Source organism: Acomys minous, assembly GCF_964271855.1.
Source record: "Acomys minous genome assembly, chromosome: 11".
Lineage (NCBI taxonomy): Eukaryota > Metazoa > Chordata > Mammalia > Rodentia > Muridae > Acomys > Acomys minous.
In genome coordinates, this window is record NC_140492.1 from 7223729 (window position 1) to 7234746 (window position 11018).

At 51.3% G+C, this 11018-nt stretch overlaps 1 protein-coding gene across 1 annotated transcript; it reads right to left on the reverse strand.

Moving 5' to 3' along the window:
* Positions 1–4298: 4298 nt before the first annotated feature.
* On the reverse strand, positions 4299–6508 carry OLIG1 (oligodendrocyte transcription factor 1). The gene has a single exon (XM_084800469.1). The coding sequence runs from the start codon at positions 6303–6305 to the stop codon at positions 5517–5519; it is 789 nt and encodes a 262-aa protein (XP_084656595.1). The 5' UTR covers positions 6306–6508; the 3' UTR covers positions 4299–5516.
* Positions 6509–11018: the final 4510 nt, after the last annotated feature.

Genomic DNA, 11018 nt, shown 5'->3' on the forward strand with positions numbered 1-11018 from the left:
GGATTCAGAGAACAGATTGGAGCTTGGATCCTTTGACTTGGGCCATGGCTCATCTTCCTGCTCCATCCTTTGTGCTCACTGTGGAATGCTAAGCGTGAAGGAGAAGGGTACCCCCTCTTCTACTTTTAATCTAAGTGCTACCCCAAAAGTCTTCCAATATCTTTGGCCTGGAAATGTTTGAGCTGGTTGTCCTGAGCTGGCCTGACCCAGCAGAGGAAAGAAGTTCACTCCACGAGAGCAGAAAGAGTGCCTTGATGTCCACCCAGATATTTCAGTTTCCTTGGGTTTGGTTAAGCTGGACAGCCGCTGCTTTAAAAACTAACCTCGACACTTCTGCCCAAATTAGCATCTCTGTGGCTGCCACACAAAGCTGATGGTAAGCAAAGAGGGAGGAAATGGTTTGTTTGCCTTCCGGGACCATCGTAGAGGGAAGTCAGGGCGGGAACCTGGAAGCGGTGACTGAAGCAGAGACCCTGGAGGAGACATGGCTCACTGGCTTGCTCCCCTGGCTCACTCGGCGCCTTTTCACTCGGCGCCTTTTCTTACACAGCCCGGGCCACCTGCCCACGTTGGGATGCCTATCAGCAGTCAGAATGCCCACGAGCCAGTGTGATGGAGACAGTGGAGACAGCCCCTCGCCTGAGATTCCCTCTTCCCTGCTTTGTCCAGGTGTGTGTCAGTGTAACAAAAACTAACCATACATGTAATGGTGCTCATGTCTGCAAGCTTAAGGGGCGCCTTGCTATTCTAACCCTCAAGCCTTGTATTCTTGGATCATAAACCCCACCTTTCTCCTCTCATTCTTCTGGGAATTGAACTCAGGGCCTTGCCCATGCTGGGCGAGTGCTCTACCACTAAGCTACATTCTCAGCCCTGGAATCCTTTTGAAAATAACTTCAAATAGTCCCCCTACTACTAAATTCTGCTTGAAAATCGATTCCTGTTTAAGAAAAACGCCATTTTCCACGTTGTTGCTTCATGAGCTACTTCAACGAATGTGGGTGAATTTAGTGACTACTGATTGTATAGAAGAAAGTCAGTGAAGAAGCAAGAAAATGCTTGTTGAAGGGTATATACTATTCCACCCAGTGCTCTGCCTGCCACGGCAGGACAGAGCACCCGCTTAACAGCTCTTCCCAACTGGCACCTTGTTCTGGTCATAAAGTAACCTGGTGTGGCTGAAGGAAAGCCTTTCTTCCAGCTGGCTTCCATTATCAACCACAGAATGAATAAATCTAAAACAAAAATAACCCTCCCTGCCCTCCACCCCCCTACCCCAACCCCGTTAACTTAGGGATGGAAAAGTGACAGTGGATGAAATACTTACTGCATTAGTGTGCAAACCCTGGTCTGTAGGTCCAGCGCCCATATAAAAGCCAGGTGGGTGGGCAGAGAAATCCACCTGTAACCCCAGCACTCAGGAGGTATAAGCCAGGGATCCCCAGGGAAAGCTGGCTAGCTAGACTAGCTGGATTGGTGAGCTCTGTGCCCGTCAATATATAAGACAGAGAGTGATTGAGGAAGACCCTTGATGCCAACCTCCGACCTTCATACATAGCCCTCTAAACACACGCAAATGAAACCCTGAAACAAGTGGGCAACACAGAGACCTCTTGCTGGTACTCTGAACTTGAGGGAAGTGCAATACTTTCCATGTCTGAGGTGGGGCCTCTTTGTTGGTGGAATTACTAAATTAAATATTTCACAAAGCAGCATTTCCGTACCAGGAGCGACTGCTTTTCTTTAGGGGGAGATGGCTTGTCAGGAGACATTGCTGTGCTAGGGAAATCCCATGGTGCTTTTCTGCTCGGCCTGTATGCTTTCCCATTTTGGATTCTGTTCTCTGGGGCTGCTGGGATTGCACACTGATGTGTGACTGGACACAGGGCTTTCTCTAGGCACCAAGCCAAATGTTCCCTTTCTGTCTCACAGGGCCTGTGTAAACCCTTCCTGCTGTCTTACCCCCTTTGAAGAGTAGCTTAAACTGTTGCTTTAGCTCACTCCATCTGAAATCAAGGGAGGTTGGAATTCAGCCTGAGCCAGGACAGAGCCCTGCAGAGTTCAAAAGCCACTATAATGTATCCGTGTAAGCTTAAAGGGTCCACTGCCACAGGGCTGCTAGGAGATTTGCCATCTCAGTATTGACACCACATATGACTGGTGACTTCGGGCTTATCCAGTAGGGTTCCTGAATGCCTGCTGTGGTAGATCACTTAGAACATAAACTCCTGACAAATAATCCTAGCCACCTTGCCCAGAACATGGTTGTAAGATGCTACATAGGCAGGTACTGGAAAGATTTTGTTAGCACCCTGTCCTGGTTGCTCTTGTTAACTGTTGCTATTATTCTGCCGATTTGACACAAGTTAACATCATTTGAGAAAAGGGAACTTTAATTGAGAAAATGACCACACAAGACTGGCCTGTAAGCAAACCCACATACATTGTCTTGATTAAAGATTGAGCCGGTCCTGGTGGCTCACGCCTTTAATTCCAGCACTCCGGAGGCAGAGGCAGGTGGATCTCTGTGAGTTCCAGGCCAGCCTGGTCTACAAAGCGAGTCTAGGACAGCCAAGGCTACACAGAGAAACCCTGTCTGGAAAAACAAAAACAAAAAACAAAAGATTAATGGGGAAGCACCCAGCTCTCTGTGGGTGGGGCCACCGTGGGCAGCTGGTATAAGAAAGTAGTATAAGAAAGCAGGCTGAGCAAGCCATGGGGAGCAGGTTAGTAAGCAGCACTCCTCTATGACTGTGCTCCCTTCTACCTGGAGTTCTTGCTCTCACTCCCCTCAGTGATGGAGTATGACCTCAGAGTTGCAAAGTGAAGGAAGCCCTTTTCTCCCCGAGTTGCTTTTGGTCATGGTATTTTATCACACAAATAGAAACCCCAAACCACCCCTGTATGTCCTTGTTGGACTCACTCATGATCTTTGGCAGTGCGAGGGTATAGTTTTCTCAGTTTGGAAATCACACACACCATGGAGTTTTCCCTCACAAGGCATGGGCCCTTGTTCCGTTTACAACCGGAGGAAGAAGATGCGATAGTGCTTATAACCACGGGAAGTTTCTACTCAGTAAGCTTTCTGCTCTCGCAGGAGGCTCTGGGTAACCAACAGCGGCACCTCGGTGAGACCTCGGTGACACCACCGTGCCGGAAGCGGAAGAAGCGTTTCTAACTAGCACCGGGGTTTGTGCTTTTTTTTTTTTTCACGGAAAGCCTGATCTGGCTTTAACAGCTGGTTGTTTCCTCTTCCGCCCCTCATCAGGCTCTGAAGTAAGCAAGGGTGGGTGGGGGGGCGGAAAGGAAAGAAAAAGAGACAAGCTAAAATTTAAAGAAATAATCCTCAGCGACTCCGTCTGGGAGGGAGGGCTCCTTGCGTGGGCTGGCACGCAGAGCTACTCTCTTTTGTGCGTCTGGGTTCCCTCAGGACAAAACTCGCCAGCATAGAAGGCAGCAATTCCATCTCTCCACCCCTTCTCCGCGCATTCCCAAAGCGAACGTCCCTCGTCTCTGTATGCACATTCCAGGCAAGCTCCTGTGCTTAGAATTGCCACTTCGTCTCAGCGTCTCTGAGCGCCTCAGCTAAAGGAGGCATCTTAACAGAGCTTGCACGTAACCAAGTCAGCATTCCGACTTCTAAATGTTCTTTCTTCTCTTGAGGCGGGGTCTCATGTATCCCAGGCTAGCCTTAAACTTAAGGATTAACCTCCTGCCTCTGTCCAGTAGGATTACAGGTGTGCACCACCAACCTTGATTTATAGCATCCAGAATTCTTAAAAATCAATTAGATGGACCCCCAAGGCTTTCCTCGCTCAAATTATGTCCAGTGTTTTGTTTTATTTTGTTTTCATGGAGACAACTCTACTTAAAAACAAAACAAACAAACAACAAACAAAACTTCTGCAGATGGGGGGCACTCATACATCTGGCTTTTTTCCTGTTTACTACGAGGCAGAAAAAATAGATTTCAGAAAAAAGTTGCGATAAAAATATAATGATGTATGCCTTAGTTCATCTTTTTCACCTGGAGGAAGCTTTATTTAACGGAGACCCTATCCCCTAAATTTGGCCAAACGCTAGTCTGTAACCAACCTACCCACAACCCTTCCTTTCCCACCTGATGCCTAAATTTGAATTACAGTTGCCTCTGCATTGGGTTAATTTGCAATTCAGGAACTCAAGTTTTAAAATGTGGAATCCTAGCCATTTAACTACTAATTTTCACCCTTATGTGATGTGACTCTAGCAAGGTACAAGGACATTTTTACTTAACAAACGGACGAAAACCGTAAAAATTCGACTGTTGATGTTTTATTTTGTGTTTTTTTTTTTTTTTTGTACAGTTCAGGGGACAAAGTTAGAAGTCAAATAAAATGCCAGTTAAATTCGGCTACTGTCAACAACCCAAAACTTGAAACGTAAAAAAAAAAAAAAAAAAAAAAATCAACGCAAACCAAGACGCGACGCCCACGCGTGCACGCGCCCACAGAGTTCTTCAGCTGCGAGGCTGTGGTTAAAGACCCGCAAGTGGAGCGCCTGAGCCTTCCCGCCTGCAGCGCAGCTGGGTTTTCCAGCCTTAGGCGGTTTGGGATTCTCTCCCACCTCCCCTTACTTTAATGAGAACGTTAATTGCCGAGTTTACCAGTCTGAGCTAAGACATGCCTTGCTACTTATTTTAGTTAAGTCCGGTACAACGATGACGTGAAACGTGATTGGATTTTTGTTTGCAAGCAAGCTCCAGTGTTGGTTAAGCTACCTTTAGGGACGCGGAAACTTAGTAGATTTCCAGGATTTAAGGAGCGGAAACTGCAACAAAACACCTGGGCGCGCGAGCCTGAAAAACCGAACCGTGAGGCCAGACGAACTTCCCCACCTTGCAACCCCAACGTCCGTGGCACTGTCACCTCCGGCACCCGCGCGACGCCCAACTCTGGGCCTTCCAGGGCCGCCCATCCTCAACACCCTTGATGTTTGTACCTATGGCCTGGGCTTTCTAGACCTTCTAGGTCCACATGGGCTTGGCTGGTGGGGAGCAAGGGAGCCTGTGCGTTCAGGCTGGAAACAAGGAAAGAAGGCCCTTCTGGGTCGACACTGCTGGGGAGTAGCCCCTAAGCCTGGGAGCTGGTGGGCAGCCTTTCGCCGCACCCAGGGCAACCCGAATGTACCGCACAACCGGCTACAGTCTTCCGCGGCCCCGCCAAGGGCGCAGCTACAGGAAGAGACCGGAGGTCACCTCCCCTCCTCCACTGGGTTAGCTTAAGGGTGGGGTGCAATGACTTCTGGCTCTAAACAGGTGCGATCCATCTAGCAACTGCGTCGCTCCTTGAAACACCCGCTTGGGTCACTTTAATTGCCAGGGAGTGGGGGCGGGGAAGAAGGCGCCCTACAGTCTGTCGTCTAGGCGAGAAGTCTGGAAATGTCCTCCTTACTGGAGCCAGCTCTCCCTAGATCCAAGACGCCAGGGCGCAGAAAGATTGGCTGAGGTCGCACCCCTCCCGGGGCCCAGCCGGCCCTCACTTGGAGAACTGAGCCTGCACTGCTGCCAAGTTCAGGCCGGTGGGGACCAGATGCGGGAACTTGCACACAGCACAGGAGCAGAGGCTGGGGCCACCTGCACCACCAGCCGGGAGAGCGAACTGGCCGCACGGTGGCTCGTCGAGCGTCAGAGACAGGTACTTGGTGGGACGCAGTGTTTCGGGGGGCCCCACGGCGCCAGGTGCCAGCAGCACAGAGCCGGGCGCGGCGGCCAGCAGGGGCAGGCCGGCCAGGAGCAGGCGCGGGGCGGCGGGCCCCGCACCCTCGCCGAGCGCTCGGCGCAGCTCCTGCAGCGAACTACCCAGCAGCAGGATGTAGTTGCGGGCGAGCAGCAGCGTGGCGATCTTGGAGAGCTTGCGGCCAGGCGCGCCCTGGCAGTGCGCCGCAGAGTAGGGCAGGATAACTTCACGCAGCGCGTCCATGGCCAAGTTCAGGTCCTGCATGCGCTTCCGCTCGCGGCTGTTGATCTTGCGCCGCAGCTGCTGCTGCTGCTGCTCCTCTTTGGCGTCCGCTCGGGCGCCCCCGGACTCCGGCGCTGTTCCCAGAGGCTCGGCGAGTGGCGCTTCTGGCTTCTCGCGCATAACCTTGGGGAGGAGGGACGCGGTGGAAGAAGAGGAGGACGAGGATGAGGAGGACGACATGGGTGGCTGCCTGTAACCCACCAGCTCGTACAGAGAGGCCCCGAACTGCAGGTCTCCTGGCCGCTGTGGCCGCATCATGGTCGCAGGAGCCGCGTTCACACGCGCCTGAGAAACCGCATAGTACATAGGGGCAGGGGACGGTGGGAGCGGCGGAGAGCGCCTTTCACTAACGCCCGGGGGCGGCCCGGTCGGCAGATGACTTTCAAGGCAGACGATAGACTGGTCTGGTGCGCGCCTGACACCTTTAAACCGGGCTCCGGAACCTGCGAGGACCGCGGTTGGTGATGTGCAGCCAATGGAGGCGCGAGATTGGCCACAGGCAAGTGTTCATTGGCCGCCTGCGCAGAGGTATAGCAAGAGTTGCTGGAGATGGTTACCGTAGGCGCCTGCGCAAGTGTCAGAGCACCCGCCCCGGGAGGGGAAGGGAGGGAGTTTTAGGGCAAAACACGGTGCTTTCGGAGTTGTAGTTCCCCTCCTACGGCTAAAACGACTTTCTCGTCTCTTCATCTTCTCTCTACCTCTACCTCCACACCTTTTTATATTTATACTCGTCCTTATAAAATGTGATCAGCCAGTAATCCAGCACTGAGGACTGCTACAGCAGGAAGGAGACCAGTCTGGGGTTACATAGCAAGTTCAAGGCCAGTCTGGGCTACAAAGTGAGAGCCTGTCTTTTACAAAAAGGATATAATCAAATATTTATAACATAGAGTAAACCATCCCGAAGTGCGAAGGCACTTTGTATGTACTCAGTTGTACGAAGTCTGTTTAACCAATCACAGCTCCTCACTGAGGGAAGACAGGAACTCAGGAAGGCACAGAGGCACGAACCAAGAAGGGCCCACCAGGGAAGCTCTTACTGCCTTGCTTCCCCCGGCTGTCTGGTACCTCTCTTGTGCAGCACAGGCCCGCCTGCCTGGAATGGTGCCAGCTCACGGTGGCCTGGGCCCTCCCGCATCAATTATTAATAAAGAAAAATGCCTCAAAGAGGCGCCCGCCAGGTCGATCTGATGGAGACAATTTTCTCGTTTGAGGTCCCCTCTTCCCAAGTGTGTCAAATTGACAACCAGGACTTAGCCTACTCGTCTCTATCTTGGTAATCACCACCCTGGTGTGATTGCTTTGCTCAGAGAATCCCATAAACAGTATAATTTACTGCCCGTCTTTTAGTGGCTGGCTCATTTTTGTGGGTTGGCATAACGTGTTCAAGCCTCATCCATGCCGGATATGCATGTATTTAAATTCTTCTCCCTTTTTTTTGAGACAGAGTCTCTTGTATCCAAGGTTGGCCCCCTGCAGCCCAGTATTTACTAAAAGATAACTTTAAACTTAGGGTCCTCCCATCCCTGCCTCCTGGATGCTGGGATTGCAAGCATTCACTGCCATGCCCAGTTCATGCACTGGTGGGGATCTGAAACCAGAGTTCTGTGCACAGCAGGCAAGCACTCTACCAAGAGAGCTCCAGCCCCAGGCTGAATTCTTCCTTGTGAAAAAGCCAAGGTAGTGTATTATACTTTCCAGTACTACACTATGCAGTACATTTCCCATACCGCTACCTTTCCTTTATCCGAGTTCGCGGAGAGCCGCTTCAACCTCTTGGCTACTAGGACAAGGCTTCCACTGATATTGCCCAGCAGGTTCAGAAAATGAAATGTGTGGCTTCCTGGCAGTGACAGTAGGATGGCTCCTCTCCGTCTCTCTCACCCACCGTATCTCTCGCATCCAAGGTCTGTAGGGATAAGGGAGTCTTGGGGATTGATCACACTTGTCTCTTCCTTACCCAAAGGGATGTGAGCCCTGTTGTTTATCAGTGACTTTTGCTTAAGCAGAACCCACTCTGGCCTCTTTATCAGAAAGAAACACACACACACACACACACACACACACACACCAACATCCCTAGCTGTTGAGGGTGGGGCCAAACATTTCTTTTCACAAGTACAGTAGGATTACTAGTGAATGCTTCTGTCTCGGAACACAAGTGGGACATGCACCCGCAGCTTGTCAGAGTCAAGAAATGTCTCTGCGAAGAGTCTAAGCCTCTGCTCTCCAATATGATAGCTGGGCTGGCTATTTAAGTGTAAATGAATTAACAAAACCGAAGCACAGGATCGCGTCTCCAGTTGTACACATGTGCGCACAACAGTTGCTCCTGCTACACAGCAGATACAGCGCACGCCTCCCGTGGCTGAGAGTGCAGGTCAAAGGTGTAAACAAGATGAGCTTCCTCTCCTTTGATAATTGTTGTGTATGCCGTGAGAACTGATGTTTGCTGTGAATGCTGTGATGGTTGGTGTGCTTGCTCAGTTCAAAACTGGCATGGTCTTCCGCCCACATTCATCCCACAGGCCCACTTGAGTCCCTGCTTCCAACACCCAATGGAATCTGTAACGTCCTGTGCCAGTGCAGCTTCAGCACAGCACAGGGCTTGCCTGGGATATTTCCCATCTGCCCTCTCTCATCATGCCTGACCAACTGCTGACAGCATCTCTCCAGCCTGGCTTGTCTTGTGTGTGGATAGTATCTGGTCTAGCCAGGATGCGTTTCAGAGCAGGGGGTCACCTGTTGGTATCTGCATCCGTCTGAAGCCCCACCACCCTGCTTTTGTGTCTCCTGTGTGTGGAAGGTGGGTTTGAAATCACCAGGAGCTCACAATAATTGGCTCCCCCTCGAAATGCACAAACACCCAAAGGTGCTTGTTAATGAAGGTGCACAAGTTTACAGAGAGAAGGAAGCTGGTGATAGGATCCCGATTGAGGGGAGAGGAGGTGGCTTGAAGAAGAAGCCGAGTTCAAAAACAAAAATTGTACCAGAGAGGAACCAAAGTGACACCAAAGAAGTAGCAGGAGACCTCAGCACTTCCTGTGTCGGGCTTGGACAGAGCAATCTGTCTGAAATGTTTGCATGGATACTTGCACTTGGCTCTCCCGGGACCCCGGTAGCTGGGCATTTTTGATCCCGGACTAGTGAACACCTTCAGACTGGAGAGCCAAAAAGCTTCTCTGTCAGCAAATGGCTTCTTAAAACCCCTCCTCCTGGGCCAAGCTTCCAGGAAGCCCAGGATAGAGCTGCAGGGGAAAGGGTCATAGACTGGGTGAAAGGATTAAATGCCCAGCCAAAGTCTAGCCAGTACTGACAAGGTTATGGGTTCAAGCCCTGCTCCTGAAGAGCAGGCACCCAGAACCATACCTCCGGAAACCCAGGGCCCTGCTCAGCCTTAGTCCAAGATATTGGACTGGGGCAAGCCTTGGTGACCTCTCCCTATGGCTTCCTTCTCTGCCTGCTCCTTAGACAGGGGCCCTAGGCAGTGAAACAGAGACGGAACCCAGCTTGGAGGCCCAATGGCCCATGGTGTCCCCTCTATGTTTCCCACTCACAGACAGGGCCACCAAGAATCTTCCTTCCAGGAGACTCTTTCATTGTGGGTATTCCTGACAGGTGTTTTTACCCTTGACCTTCTTAGAGGAGAAACAAGCCCCCTGCCCACCTCCCCCCCATCAAAGATACATGGTAGTCAGTCAGCGTGCATGTGAGTGTTCCAGCGGAGGGCTCCAGAAGAGAGTTCTGGGTGGCCGTACGGTCCCAACATGGGCACAGGATTTGGCACTCTTTGGAGCTGGTGACTTGGATGGTTCCTTGTGCCAGGCCCAGAGCTCCAACAGCATGCAAAGCATGGCAGCTGGCAAAGGCCAGTGAGGTATTGTGGCCACTGGCAGGGACCCATGCAGTCTGTCTCAAGGGTAGCAGCTGCTGTGGCCTCCCTCATTCAGGACGTGCTTGGGGAATAAGCTGCACTAGCCTTAACAACGCTCTTGTCTTCACCTAAATGGGCTCTCTCTCTCTCTCTCTCTCTCTCTCTCTCTCTCTCTCTCTCTCTCTCTCTCTCTCTCCCTCCCTCCCTCCCTCCCTCCCTCCCTTTCTCTCTCTCTCTCCTCTTCTCTTCTCTCCCTCTTCTTCTCTCTGTCTTCCTCTCTCTCCCTCTCTCCTCTTCTCTCTCTTGATTCCTCCTCCCTCCCCTCCCCTCCCCTCTCTCTCTGCCCCCTCTGTGTGTGTGCACACACACATGCAGGCTCCCTTTTCCTTACATAGAAACTTATGCTGTCCTGCCCACCTTGGCTTTGGGCTAAGAGGCTGGAACCTGTGAAATGGCAGGTGGAGAGTGATGTGGGTCCTGTACCAAGCACGAGGACAGGCTGATGTGGCTTGAAGTCTCCCCTTTTCCCTTAAGACATTCTCCTCTCCCAAGCAGCCAAGTGTTCACAGGTTGTCTGTGCTAAAACGTGCTCTTTAAACTGGCTGGAGCAGAGACCTATGATGGGACGGTGGAGTTTGTTTCCTAAATCATGAAGAAGGAAAACCCACCTTGAAGCATTTAAATTATTCTATTTGCATTGCAGCTCACACTATCAGGATAGGGAGTGGCAGCCGCATCCAATGTCAGGGTCCTCTGTGGCCTCCAGATGTGACCTGCCTGGAATGTAAGAGGCAGGGAAGCGCCACGGGCAACAGCTTCATGCTGGATTTCTCCTTTCGGGGAGAGGAGAGCAATAGTAAAGAGAATATATATATTCTTTGCTATTTCTTCTTGGACAGAGAGAAACTCTCTGTGAAGCACCTCATCAAAATGTAAGTCCCTCTAGTTAAATAAAGGTTCCATCTGGAACAGTGGCAAAGGCCTGAGTTGAGTCCATTTTTAAAAGTTGGTGCAGCTGACTGAGTGTAGTGTCTGGTAACTGACCACACTGTTTTAAAGTCTACGCCTCACCTCCATTGTCTTTATTTCTGCCTGTCAGGGCACAGGCAGAACACACGGCCTTTTCTTTCGTGGTAATAACACCA